The sequence below is a fragment of the Myotis myotis genome, unplaced genomic scaffold (genome assembly GCF_014108235.1).
Source record: "Myotis myotis isolate mMyoMyo1 unplaced genomic scaffold, mMyoMyo1.p scaffold_m19_p_17, whole genome shotgun sequence".
In the NCBI taxonomy this organism is placed as follows: Eukaryota; Metazoa; Chordata; class Mammalia; order Chiroptera; family Vespertilionidae; genus Myotis; species Myotis myotis.
Genome location: NW_023416321.1, coordinates 14,623,202 through 14,637,564, shown reverse-complemented (window position 1 = coordinate 14,637,564; position 14,363 = coordinate 14,623,202). Strand labels below are relative to the sequence as shown.

General features: G+C 53.9%; 1 protein-coding gene across 1 annotated transcript; it reads right to left on the bottom strand.

The window, feature by feature from the left end:
* Positions 1-7,763: 7,763 nt before the first annotated feature.
* Positions 7,764-12,605, bottom strand: SOST (sclerostin). The gene is made up of 2 exons (XM_036341020.1): positions 12,355-12,605; positions 7,764-9,721 (listed from the first exon to the last, which is right to left on the bottom strand). The coding sequence occupies exons 1-2, from the start codon at positions 12,572-12,574 to the stop codon at positions 9,300-9,302; spliced, it is 642 nt and encodes a 213-aa protein (XP_036196913.1). The 5' UTR covers positions 12,575-12,605; the 3' UTR covers positions 7,764-9,299.
* Between the last annotated feature and the right edge of the window lie 1,758 nt (positions 12,606-14,363).

Sequence of the window (14,363 nt, the reverse complement as noted above, 5' to 3'; positions counted from 1 at the left end):
TGGCCAAACCCTGATCAATCTGGTCTTTAGCTGAGTCCATTTTGAAGAGCAGGATAAACTCAAATGTTGGAGGTGAGTCCAGAGGCCAGAAGAACCTTAAAGGCCAGGACAGGGGAGAGAGTGGTTGGACCTGGGGCTAGCACTGGGGAGAAATGAATGGACTCGAGAGACATCAGGCAGATTAAAGAAGGTAGAAACCACTTAGGTGATGTTTGGTAGGTTGGATGCAGGGGATGGGGAGCAGGACAAATCGTGGGGGGTTCCAGGTTTCTGGCTGGAGCCCCTGTGGGAGTTGGGGGCACCCCACAGCCAATTGAGCAGAAGCAGCGGTGTGAATGGGCCCCCTACTGACTTCAAAGTGTCTGGTTGGTCTCCACAGGCAGCCAAAAAGAGCAGGAGGACATGCAGTGGATTCTGTGAACAGTGCTGTTTATAAAACGAAGTCTCGAATGAAGGCGTGGCTGCTGGAAAACAGGCGCATAAAGTGACGGAGGGCAGGAACGCAGCTTGTGCATAAAGAAACAAAGAATTAGAGCTCACACTCTTTTTCCAGGTCCGGGGTCTCTTTCTCTCTCTCCAGGAGGAGGGCTGTGGGGCGACCAAAATTCTAAAGTGTTTGGCATCTGGTATTTGAGGGACACCTACAATGGGTGTGTCGACAGCGGTAGTAGAGGGCGTGGTCGGTGCTCTTGTGGGGGCACTCACTCGGCAAACATTTGCCGAGCACCTGCCGTGAGCCACACTCCATGGTCTCCCCACTGGGCACATGGGGGGGGGGCAGGGGGGGCCAGCTCAGTCCCTGACTAATAGAACTCATGACATGACACCAATACAAAGGGACAAATCCTGACAAGGGTTGGGGAAGAGAACAGCAGGATCCTATCTCAGATGGGGTGGTCGTGGGGAGCCTCTGAAGAAGTGACATTGGAGCTGAGATTGGAAGAGCATGCCAGGCAGCGGGAACAGCATTGCTATGAGTGAGGAGCCCGTGCTTTCGAGGAACTAAAAGGGAGGCCGCGTGGGTGACGGGGGAGCCAGAGCCAGGGTGGGGGTGGGGGATGCGGATGGGAGACCAGGCTGGAGAGGAGGTGAGGGCTGACCGTGCAGAAACTGAGATATTTTGGCCAAGTCAAGACCAAATGATTCCTCGGGGTCCCTGTTACCCCAGGTGTCTATGACGTTGTGAAGAGCCGTCCTGACTGCGTCTGTGCATAAAAGGCTGGCCGGCGTCTGTTGCCATCTCCAGCTCTGCTTTGAGAAGAGGGCACCCAGGCTCTCATGGAGCAGGTGACCCAGAAGGTGCCTCTCGGTGCCCTGCAAACTGTCCAGCAACATTTTTAGAAAATGTTCCCTTTTAGATTCAACTTCTCTTGGGCAAATTATCCAGGGGAAAATAAGGCCCTACAAATAGGGATCATTGGCGAACGAGGAGAGTCATTATCTTAAATTGAGGCTGGTTTCTAAGAAAAAGGAGAAGAGAAAAAAAACCATGCGCTGGGCCAAAACCTCACCCCCACATACCTCCAGCGCATACGTGAGGCTGCCGGTGGCCCCACCACCCTCCCTGCGAGAATGGGGCTCCAGAGGGCCTCTGAGCAGGGGAAGGAAACGGGCAGAGGAAGGAAGGCACGAGATTAGAGGAGCTGACAGATGTAAATAGCCTCAGAGGAGCCACGCTGTCCCGCGCTCCTCCCCAGGGAGCCCTTTGTACCAAGGAATCTGGTTGCCTGAATGAAAAATGATATCATTTATTTCTTTAGTCAGAGCCGAGCTGTTTTCTTCAGACATAGAAATAACCTAACACCGCAACACCAAATTGGTGGCCAAGTGATAGAGGTATCTGTAATTTGGGCGCTTGACAATGTTCTGGGTAAACAACCTTGGACTTGCTTTCTTGGGAGGGGCCCTTTCCCCCTGCAACACCGTTGCAAAGCTACGGAGGGACTTGAATGAAAGAAATGCTTTTGAAAATGTCTCCGCTGAAAACACCTGCTGCCCAGCTAGAAAGAAGCTGGACTTCTCATTCCTGCAGCTCAAATCACTTCCCACTGGCCCAGCATCCATTAATTGAGCAAATAGTTATTAAGCACTGGCTCTGGCTGAGGCTGTGCAAAAGCACTGGGGTTACAGATGTGCAAATGCTGGGGCCTTGCCCTCAATAGACTCACAGTCCAGAGGGAACGGAGGCAAATTGGCAGCTCCTGTAACACAGTACGCACAGGGCACAGTGGTCTGCTTCCACGGAAGGGGCAAGGTTTGAAGGGAGACTTGAAGATGAAGAGGAATTTCCAGAGCAGAGAAGTAGGAGGAGCGCGTCCCAGGCAGATGAAATGGAATGCACAAAAGCACAGAGACGTGGAACTACCCAGACTCTTTGGAAATTAAAGGAAATACAATATTATAAAGAATAAAATGCTGCCGAAACCGGTTTGGCTCAGTGGATAGAGCGTCAGCCTGCGGACTGAAAGGTCCCAGGTTCGATTCCGGTCAAGGGCATGTACCTGGGTTGCGGGCATTTCCCCAGTGGGGGATGTGCAGGAGGCAGCTGATCGATGTTTCTCTCTCATCGATGTTTCTAACTCTCTCTCTCTCTTCCTCTCTGTAAAAAATCAATAATATATATATATATATATATATATATATATATATATATATAGAGAGAGAGAGAGAGAGAGAGAGAGAGAGAGAGAGAGGAAATAAAATGCTAAAGAGGCCACTGGTCAATGTATGCCTGAACAGGTTGGCAGAAACCAGATTATATCCTTATAAACAAAAGAGTTTAGAGTTTATTCTTTAGGTAATAGGGAGCCATGGAGGAATTTTGAGCAGGGAAGTGACATGATCAGATTTCTGTACGAGAACATTCACTCCTTTCTGTCTTGAAGAGACTCTACCATATGTCATATTAAGAGGCAATACAGGCATCTTCCTTATAGCATTGCTTGTGATAGTGAACACACTGGAAACGAACTAAATATCTACCAGCAGAAAAACGGTTATATAAGTAAGGAGATAAAACACAATAGGGTCCAATAGTTAAAAATAACCCAACCTCGCTAGCTCTTAGAGGCATACTTTTGAGTAAGAAAAGAGAAGTATCAGAATATGTATCGTATGAGAGAGTGCATGTAAGTTTAAAATCACACATGCTTGTGTCTGGTTATAAATAATACATGTGTAGAAAAGCATGGAAACATGGGTGGCTGCCTCTGAATAGGGAGGGAAAGGCATGGGGAAGGGAAGAAATGCAAAGAGCATTTTATCTATAATGTTTTGTGTTTTTTTAAAAATATATTTTATTGATTTTTTACAGAGAGGAAGGGAGAGGGATAGAGAGCCAGAAACATCGATGAGAGAGAAACATCCATCAGCTGCCTCCTGCACACTCCCCACTGGGGATGTGCCCGCAACCCAGGTACATGCCCTTGCCCGGAATCGAACCCGGACCCTTGAGTCCGCAGGCCGATGCTCTATCCACTGAGCCAAACTGGTTAGGGCGATCTATAATGTTTTATATAGAAAAGAAATAATTAAGCAAACATGCTAGAACATTCCATTTCCTGCATTAAAAATTTTTTTAAACAGAGAAAGGTCCATCTGGTAGTGCGGTAGAGGACGGGAGGGAGAGACTGCGAGAAGGAACCTGCGAAGCTCCTCCTGGATGGAGCAGAGCGTGGGCGGCCCAGAGGGTAAAACAGACAGAAAACGCCCCACCTGAGCTGCAGTCCTGACCTCTTGTCTCGTGTCCCTGGAGGACTTGCAGCTCTGTCTTGTCCAGAACTGGCCACCGCTTCCATCTGGCTTGACTTCTAGGTCTCAGCATCGTTCACGGGCCCCGGATGCCAGTACCATTCTTAGACACCTGCTAACCAAGGGGCAGAAACAGGAGGCTTGTAGAGTGCTGGGGGATGCTTGGCATCTATATTCAGAGTCAAGATGGTGTGTGTGTACACACACACACGCATGCACACACGTGTGACTGCATGTGCAAAGCCAAAGAACAGAGTGAAAGCAAGTCTTCTAGAAGACAGTTTGCAGTAGATACTGTGGGCATCCAGCAAAGGAGAGCTGTGGACTTTTCTGCAATTATATACAAATTTCATAATGTATGTGTGTCCTAGGAGAAATGCATCTGTCCAATGCACACAGCCTTACTCAAGCAAACCTATCATGCGCTTTAAGAATGAAGGTGAGGCCCGGCCAGTGTGGCTCGGCAGTTGAGCATCGACCCAGGAACCCAGGCTGCGGGCTCCATCCCGAGCAGGGGGTGTGCAGGAGGCAGCCAATGTGATGATGTTTCTCTCTCTCTCTAAAAATCAATAAGAAACTTAAAAAAAAAAAAGAATCAAGCTGTGCATAGCTGCTTATTATTAATATGTAAATTATTATCCTCTGGGAACCACATGGTCTTTAACACATAGAGCCAGGAGAATAAAAAGACACTCTGTCTCTTACACACACATACACACACCCCCACACACACCCCACACACCTCCCCACTATAATTATAATTACCATGCTGGCTTCCAGATTAGGGGTTAGCAGCCTTGGCATGAAGATGCCTGAAAGACACCCAAGGCAATTAGTGGTGTCCCTCCCCTCCCCCGCCCCCCACATACTTTCAGGGCCTTTGCACTTGCTGTTCCACCTCCTGGCATGTGCACCCCCCCCCCCCACCCCCCAGTCCCGAGCAGCTCCCTCCTCACTGCATGCAGGTCTCAGCTTAAATGCCACCTCCTCAGAGAGGCCTGGCCTGGCTCTCTATCTGCTCACCAGCTTTATTTTGCTTTACACAACTTTGCATTCCTGGGCTCTGCATTTCTTTATCTGTCTGACATGCGTCTCCCTCTGGCACAGACCATGAGCTGCACGGGACTCCACAACCACAACCACGCTCCTGGAGCCTCGGGTGGAGCCTGGCATGCAGCTGGCACTCAGTGTTAGTGGAATGATGACTGCTTACCCTTCTCTTCCTCCCATGTCCATCCTCTCTTTCCTCCTACTTCCTCTCCTGCCCCCGTCCTTCCTGCCTCCACCTGAAGCAGGAAGTTGTCAGGAAAATGAGGCTTGTCGCTGGCCCTCTCTCCTCCATCTTCCGTTCCTGCTCTCCCTCACGGGCACCTCCCTCCCACCTGCAGCTGCCCCCTGCCAGCTCTGGCCCTCTGGGTGCACCCCAGATGATGGTAGGGAAATGGGGAATCTCAGGGGAGAAAGGTTGTAAGAAAAGCAGTCCGTCATTCGAGGCCCCTTTCAGCTCCCATGGCCCAGCTTCTCCTCTTTCCCATGGGAGTCAATGCCACCATGATGGGACTCAGCCCCTCCCTCCTTTTCACTCTATGCTTCCTCTCTCCAGCCCTGACCGACAGTCTCCAACTCTGCCCCCAACCCTCCTCCTCTCCTTTCTGGCTTCTGCTGCTTCCTTGTGTAATAAAGCCGAATAGAGAGCGAGTGCGGCGTGCCAGGTCCCGTGCCGGCACTGCCCCACCCCTGGCGCGGGATCCCCTTGCTCCTTTTCTTCGCTGCCCCTTCTCTCACCCCCTCGATCTTCAGCACGCCTGTGGCAAATGACCATCCAGTCCACAGCGGCACCTGGTGCCCTCCTTTTCCACTTGTCTCCCAGCAACATGATAAATTGCTTGAGGGTGGGAGCTGCGTCTTATCCTCAGAGACCCGGTAGAAGCTGATACAGGCAAACAGCCTTCTTTCATAGAGGTCAGACACCCCCCTGCCTCCACCCCCCCGCCTTCCACCTTCATCCATAGATCCTATTCCATTCCATCTGCCTAATCGAGAGAGAAGAGATCCTAAATGGATTGAACAACAGCTATGCAACCACAATGCATGTGAGGCGCCTGCTGTAGACTGGGTATTGGTGGGCAGCGACAGACCAGAGTCCCTGCTCTCCAGAACCCCGCCCTCCCAGCTGAGCCTGTCAAAGTCTGCTCCGTTTCTGAAAGGCGCCAGGCTCATAGACCCCATGTAGGTAGAATATAACTTTCCATAAATAACTCCTAGCCTGACCTACAATTTAGCCTTTGAGGTTTTTTCCCCCCTCGTGGTAATGGGATTGTAGCCTGGGCTGATCCCTCCTGGATCTGCAGGTCCCAGAAAGCAGACCCTAGGTGTATCTGTTGTGAGGCATTGCTTGGCATTCCTGGTCCCCCGCACTACCTGGCACACAGGGAGGACTCGGTCCGTGCTGAGAAATGGTGGATTGAGTCTTGTCCACCAGAAGCAGCCACACATCTTCAGCCCCAGGGCCTTTGCTTGGGCTGTGTCTCCGCCTAGAATGTCTGTGCTCCCTTCTCCACCCGGTGAGCTTCTAAGCAGCACCCACCTCTGGGAACCTTTCCCTAAACGTTATCCCTTGTCCCCACCACAGAGCCAAGTACTCCCGTCTTTGGTACCATAACACTTTGTACACAACAGTGTGACCTGATCATTTGCCCACGTGCCCACCAGGCTCTGAGCAGCTTGAATGAGTGTCAGGGCAGGGAACTGAGTTCATATCCAGCAAAACATTTAACCCTTTGGTGCCTCAGTTTCCTCAGATTCAAACACAAACGTGACTCCAGAGCCCGTGTTTCAGCCATTGGACCACATTGCCTCTGGGAGCTGGATAATGTACCCATTTCCTACCTGCTCTTGTGTTCCCGGCTCTGGGGCACCCCTCACAGAGTATAGATCCTCTGCAGGGTCTCACTGTGGCCTCCTGGAGCCTGGAGGCAGAAGCACACAATGACGCTTACCATAGACTTGTTGATGATGATAATGGATTTGGGAGGGTTCATTGGGAGTTAAAATGGTAGGTCACCAGGGCAGACCTCAGCTTACTTTGGGGGGTAAGGTGGGCTCTTAGGGTGGGGTTACCCCTAGATGGGCTGGACTTGATTTAAAGCTTTGCAATTGATTGACCCTCCTAATGGCAACTGAACAGTACTTTCTGAGTCTCAGCTAGCATCAGCACTATGAGAGAAGAGCAAGACGTTGTCCCTGCTGATATATTTACTAGAGAGGCATGAAATTCCTGTTTGGGGAAAAGCTTGGGTGAGCTCCCAGTGAGCTGGTCCTGAATGGAACATGGCTTTGTGTCCATCCAAGTACTAAGCAGGGCGTGGCCAGATGAGGCAGGTGGTCCATGAATGAAGGTCAAATGAAAGACATAGAATCAGAGGCGTGGACAAAAGGGGCCGGACATCTGAGGAGAGAAGGATCAGTGGGGACTGAAACATCTCTGGGAGGTTCAGGGAAGAGACGACAAGGAACATGAACCCAATAGAAAAAGCAGGAGTTGTTGGGGGTGTGGGCAGGTGGCAAGCTAAGGCGGTAGGGATCATCAATACAGCATGTGGCACTTGGAGTCATTAAGGAAGCTTGGTGGAGTGGGGGATGGGACACAAGCAGGCCAAGCCTTATATGCCAGACTGAGAAGCCTGAACTTGTCCCTGGGAAGGAGGAGCTGTTAAGGAATTTTGAGCAAGGCTGTGACAGGATGAGAGCAGTGTTTTTGGAACAATGTGAAGGGCAGGCTGCTTGAGGGAGACGGGACTGAGGTTATTACAATGGCGGAGTGAAGGAATGAGGTCTAGGTTTGGAAAGGAAGGGCGGAACATGACTTTTCAAAGGAAGGTAATTGCCACCAGGGCCACCATAGCGCAGCCAAAGGTGTCCCAGCGCCGAGAGGATGTTAACTTTGACAGAAATGACTGTGTGTGGTTGACAAATTGAGACCACACATCCTCTCCATAACGACTCATTGTCTTTATTAACAATGCCTCTGGACTCTGAAAGAACAGACTGGTATTTCATAAAGCAATATTAACATTGTCATCCTCTACAAGAAAAACTTTTGCATAAATAACTTAAGTGAGAAAATAAATATGTAACTTAACTCTTTTTAAAAACCACAACTTTCATTCCTGTGGACAAATCCCACATGAAAGATAGCAAAAAATGACCAACCCAGCAGGCTTTCACATGGCATGTGCTTCTGTTTAAAAAAAAAATAAAAATTAACAATTACAAACTACACAGAAAGTAAGAGGTGTCTGAAAATGATTTTCAAAAAGATTTTTGAATGGCAGCTATTGGCTTAGTGATTTCTCAGCGTATGTACAGCACTTGTCATTTCCCCCCAATAATATTATTTTAATGTAAGATATGCCATCCCATGAAACAGCAGTAAAAAAGCAATTTTCTAGACAAAAATGTGTCTGTGAGTGGTAGGCAGGAGGAGGGGACTCAGAAGGGATTTGCTGGTCGTTGAAAGGGCAGGGGCTACTCCTTTGGGCCTGCAAGCCCAGTGTCCTGGGACCTTGAGCTTCTTTACAGAAGGTGACTTTAAAAGATGGCCATGGGGGGAGGGTGCTGCTCTCTGGGAATTGGAGGGTGATTTCTGTCCCTCCCGGCACCCTGGGGACCTCCTCCTCTACCCCAGTGGATGGCGTTTCTGCACCCTTTGCGATGGAAGGCGGAGGCAGCCAACCACCTGGGGAGGCAGGGCTGGGAGACAGATCAGCATCTTTCAGGAGTTTGGCAGCCAGAAACGGGCCCTTCTTTTCCCTGCTAGTTTTTCATCTTTGGCTGTCAGGTCAGAAAATTACAACTCGGGGTTCTGGACATGACCAGGCAGGGATTCAAGCCAACCTCTCTCTTCCTGCTCATCTGAAAGCCACCCAAGTCCCTGGAATCATATGGCAGTAGATTCCTTGAGATCCTAATCCCAACCGCACCTGCATTTTACAAAGAGGAAGTCAAGGTTCAGAAAAAGAAGAGTGTAGCCCAAGGTCACCCAGAAAGGGAGTGGCAGAACCAGGACTAGAACCCTATCTAAGAACCCAAGTCCTATGCTCTTGGCACGGCATGGCGCTGTGTTGTCTGATGGGCAGACGCGGGGGATCTTATTGACCTTTCATAACCAGTCCCCAGACTTCTCTCACTCCCCTCCGCTCCCTAAACCCCAGGGCTTCCTCTTCTGCCTGCTCGGAAGTGGGACATGCCAAGGTAGGTGGCCCCGGTGGGCGGGGTTGCATGGCTCAGTGTCCGTGACTCTCAGCTCCCTCGCCTGCCCTGAGGGACCCCCTCGGAGGGCGGGGAGTGTGGGGCTTTGCTGGCAGCCGGAATCCACCGGGCCTAGCTACTGCCTGCGCAGCCAGACAGGTCTGAGCCCCCTGCCCTGGGTTGCAGGCATTTAAAATGAAATACAAACAATCAGACCGCGCGCAGAGGGCAGAAGCCTGGGGCGCCTGGGGCGCCTGGTTCCGGGGCGCCCGCTGGGGAGGCGCGGCGGGCGGCTGGCTCTAATAGGCGTTCTCCAGCTCCGCCTGGTTGGCTTTGGCGCCCCGGGCGCGGGGCCGCAGCTTCCGGCCCTTCTGCGGCCGCGCGGCCTCCGGCCCGAAGTCCTTGAGCTCCGACTGGTTGTGGGAGCGGGTGAGGCGCTTGCACTTGCACGAGGCCACCAGGCGCACCTTGCGCGCGCGGGGCGCCGCGCCGCCGGGACACAGCAGCTGCACCCGCTGCGCGCGGTAGCGGTCGGGGATGCAGCGGAAGTCGGGCCCGTTCGGCCGCCACCACTTGCCCCGGCTGATCGCGTTGGGCAGCAGGCGCGCCGGGCCGCACTGGCCGGAGCACACCAGCTCGGTGACCGGCTTGGCGCTGCGGCAGGGCCCGTCGGTCACGTAGCGGGTGAAGTGCAGCTCGTGGCAGCTGTATTCGGACACGTCTGCGGAGAGAGGCGCGAGTGAGGGCGGAGGCCGGGCCCGACCACGCCTCCCCGTCTGGCCAGCTCCCTCCACACCACCTCGCCTTTCCCAAACCTGCCTCCCTCCAGACGCTTTTGCCCCTGGACATCTATTATGGGAAGGGCCCGGCTGGTGGAAAGATTTCCCCTAAAACTTTGGAGCCAATTTCTTTCTTTCTTTTTTTCTTTGCTGCAGTTCAAATACCAGCTCCATCACTGTGTGATCTTGGGGAAACGACTTCACCTCTCTGTGCTTGCTATCTGAGGATTCAGTGAGTTAATCCGTTACATATATAATGCAGGGGACACCACCAAGCACGCAGTAAGAGCTGGAAGTGTTGGCTGGCTGTGATGTGTTATTATTTCTCTCCGAGGGGGGCCTCTTTGTTATATTAAGTCACACCTATGCCACAGGGCCCCTGACCGTGGCAAGGCTGATACTAGCCGCACAATTTGCATGCCTCTGGCTTCTCCCAAATTCCTTTTCCAGACACTTGGGAGGGGCCTGAGGTGATGGCGAGGAGTAGGGGTTAATTGAAGGTAATAAATCAGGGCAGCTGCGGAGGAGGAGAGGGATGGAAGGGAGGTGGAGAGGAGGAGAAGTCATTAGACTTGAAAGGAGCCAAAGGCAGCATGTCCAACCCCCTCCTTTTCACGGACAGCACTGAAGCCCAGAGAGGGAAAAGCGCTGGCCCAAAAGGCAGAACTGGATCTCCTGGCTCCACTTCCCTGGGGCCCAGCACCACTTGGCTCCCACGTGGGTGGAAGCCGTGTGCCCAAGCTGGGCGGGGCAGGGGGGGGGGCAAGGGGGTGCTTTTTACTACAGTTACTTCCCTACCAGAGAGGGACCCAGCTCTGACGGAAAACCTACAGGTTCAGGTCCCACAAACACTGAAGTACCTGTTGGGTACCAGGTACCCTGCTGGGCACACCTCTCGTTTGTGCCATTTGAATGGACACCTGACAGCGGCACAGGCTTGCTTTCTGGGTGGGGGGGAGATTGTCCTCTGAGGCCTGACCTGGTCCCCTGAAGTCACCTTGATGATGTCTCCTACCGTGGGCTTAAATGGTGGGAGCTTTTTAAATAGCTGGTCCTCCTGTGAGCACCTGTCCACCCCAAGGGTCTCATGGGGACCATTCCATGTGACACCAAGGGATGAAAAATAGTCCTAAGACCACAACCAGAGATGGGGGCAGAGAAGGCCAGGCAGCCACCCCCAGGCACGGAGAGCACGCGCAGCAGGGGCATGTGGGCTTGCCTTCCTCCTGTGGCCGGCCTCCTGGTTTCTGGGTTGGCTTGACTCCCTCGTCCTGCTTCCAGGCTGCAGGGGTGTGTGTGTGGGGGGGTGGGGGTGGCTTATTTGCCCAGGGAAGGAGGCTTTGGGGCTTTCCAAGAATAGTGCCCCAAGGTCAGGTCCTTCCTCTGCAGAGGGTGACTTTGTTTTGGACAAGTGGCTCCCTTGGGGGCTTGTGGCCTCTCGCGGGAGCCCAGGGAAGTGGACACCTCATTCCTGGGTCCCCTTGCAGCCCAGTGGTTGTGAGGCAGGGACGGGTGGGATGCAGGAGCCTGGGAAGTGGGCTCCTCTCCCACCTGGGCAATGGCCTGAGGGCAGTGAGGCCCTCACTCTGAAGGATCAGCCAGCCCCGCCCCCAGCCGTTCCTGCCAGCTGTGCACAGTGGCCCCGCCCCCCAGGCTTCTCTGTGCAGACCTGACCAGGAGCCCAGGTGTACCCTCCACCGGGGCCACTGACTTTTCGCTAGGGTCAGGCTCCCTCCCCAGGAATGGGCAAGGCTGGGTCTGAGGTGGGGACACAGGACGGATGCTGGGCTCAGTAAACACCTGTGTCTGCTCCCTGCACGGAGGATGCTGCTGCTGCCTCCCCTCCAGGGCCTGGGCCCAGCAGCCACCCACACTAGAGGCTGAAACGGTGCCTACACTCCCGTTCAAGGGCCAGCTCACGAGGCCGACCATGCGCAGGGGGAGCTGACGAGGTGCCTCTCTGTCATCCCTTTCCCACTACTCTGGGGGGATTTGCTCTGGCTTTTGATCCCCACGACCCCACCCATCATCCCCCACCAGGGCTGTTTTGGAATTGGATCAAACTGGGTCCAAATCTCAGTCCTTCTACTCACTACCAGACTACTTAACTTCTGGAACCTCTATTTCTTCACCTTCACGCTGGGAGTTCACCTCATGGGGCTCCCATGTGGACGATCCTGGGCTATAGCACATGCACAGCCCACAGAGAGCACCTGGCCTCCAGCAAGAGCTTATAGGTGTGAGACTCCCTTGCCTTGTCCTGTCCCCAGTGATGCTGGCAGCTGGACTGACTCCTGAACTTCAGGAAGGGGTTCCTTAAACCTTCTCCTTACCCAGCCTGCCCACCTCCATCCTGCCCCAGGCTTTCTGCCAGCCCCCTGCCAGCCTCAAGTCCCTGCACTGGATTCCAGGGCTCCATTGGCATGCTATCCTTCCCTGCCTCTAGGCAAGACTGTCCCTCCACCCATTGCCAGCAGCACCTGAGGGTCCACCCCACCCCAGCCTTCAAACATCCCAAAGAGAACCCTCCCCTCAGAGGAGCCCTGTGCCACAAGCGCTCTCTGCCACCCCGTACCTTTGGTCTCAAAGGGGTGGTGGGGAGGCCTCCCTCCGTTCTCGGCCCGGTTCATGGTCTTGTTGCTCTCCGGCTCTGGCGGAGGCTCGGGGTACTCGCCCAGCTCTGGGATGATTTCCGTGGCATCATTCTTGAAGGCCGGCCACCCCTGGGCCTCCACCATGCGGAAGGCTGCGTGCACCAGCAGGCAGACGAGACACAGGGCAAGAGAGAGCTGCATGGTGCCAGCTGGAGGAGGGCACCTGGCCTTCCAGTAGCACGGGCTCCAGTCCCCAGCCCAGGCACGTTTGCCTTTTTAAAGCCCCCTCTGCCTCGTGCCAGCCAATGACAGGCTGGGGCAGGGCTGGCCCCATGCTTCCCTCAGCCCAGGGGGAGGGAACAGGGTGTGCTCAGAGCAAGCCCTCTCCAAAGACTTCTCCTCAAGTGCAGCAAACTCCCAAATTGCTGCCGGTGCTCCCGGTGACTCAGAGAGAGGGGGGCACCTCGTCTGTGCAGGCGGCGGTGGTTTTTACTTATCAACTTGAGCCCCAGCTCTTCACCTCGACTTCCCTGGGCCCCCCCTGGGCTTTCTCAAAACAAACTTGGCACCAGCTTAACAAAGGAAACTGCAGTTCTGAGTCCTCCAGAGGGCTGAGCCCAGACAGTCCCATTTCTCAGGCCACAGTGAGTGTCCTGGGACCCCTGAGTCAACGGAAACACATTATCTGGAGCCACTGAGGCCATTTAGAGCCATTGTGCTGTCACGGTCTCCAGGTGCAGAGGAATGTGTTTCGAAAGACCAGTAAGATCACTATCAATGGGGGTTTTCATGCCACAGTCAATGGAGTATTCAATCGAATGGGATAACTTATATAAGTTCAGAAAATCAAAATAACTTTTCTATTACTTTAGCAAGCAAGTAATGACAGAAGCCAAGTCAGCAGGGTTAAAATACTAAACAGCCATTTTTACCCAAGCATGGTTGCTACCATGCTTCACATGGTGACAGGCACTTCTGGGCCCGGACACTCCCTGTGGCTTGCAGGCTGACGTCCCGAAGGCAGTCATTTCCCCAGCCAGGCTGTGGGCAGGAGTGGAGAACACAAAATCCCTTTTCTTAGCAAAAGCCAAGGCCAACATTTTTAGTGTTGACATTTTTCCTTCCTTGTCTCCCAGCCCATTACATGTTTCAAAACCAGCTTTGAGTCCTCTCTGGGAGATCTCACGGGTGCCTACCACGGGGCGCACTCCATGAAGCCCTCCCAGGCCCGGCCAGCCGCAGCCCTGGAGCAGAACGAGGGCCTGGGAGGGGCAGAGGCGGGGAAGGAGGTTCACACCTGAGGTGCAGGAAAAGAAAGCGCCAGCGGAAGCTTTCATTGCAGATGGATTGAGGCGGCAGCCGCTCCCGCCCCCCCCCCCCCCCCCAGGAGGCCGGGAAGAGGGCTGTGGCTCCGGTCCCCTTGGTATTTTCACTGGGCCGTGAATCAGCCTGCCCCACCTGCAGAGCATCTGCACGGCCTCTGCCACCTGCCTCGACTTGTAAGTCGCCGTGTCCATCTGCGGCCACCGGTCCCTCCTCCTTTCCATCATCCATCACTCAACACATGAATGCAGCTGCTCTGACAGTTTTACAAGCCAGACAGAAGCCCCTGCAGGAAGGGCCCTCTCTGATACCTGCTTCCTTCGTCTTTCCTTCGGGGCAGACGAAAACAGCTGTGGCCATTGTTGGGGGTGATCTATCTCTCCCAACAGAGCCCGTGTGTTGTGAGAAGCTGGTCCTCCGTGCCCCCTCCCCTGTCTCTGACCCTCCAGCTTCCCTTGCTCTGGAATGTGAGCCGTTAACCCTACTGTGGCCGGACACTGCCTTCTTGTCCTGGACTTGGGAGAGGGCCATTCTGATGCCCGGAGACCCTGAGCTGGCGGGATTGATGCCGGAGCCCCACCCGCTGTTGGAGGCGGCAGGCCCATCGCATGAAACGGAGACGTGGGGACCGTCCTTGGAACACTTCTGCCACCTGCCGGAGGTGGAA

Coding starts and splice junctions, on each gene's coding strand:
- SOST (XM_036341020.1), bottom strand. CDS start 12,574: ATGCAGCTCTCTCTTGCCCTGTGTCTCGTCTGCCTGCTGGTGCACGCA. Junction 9,722..12,354: donor CCACCCCTTTGAGACCAAAG/GTACGGGGTGGC, acceptor CTCTCTCCGCAG/ACGTGTCCGAATACAGCTGC.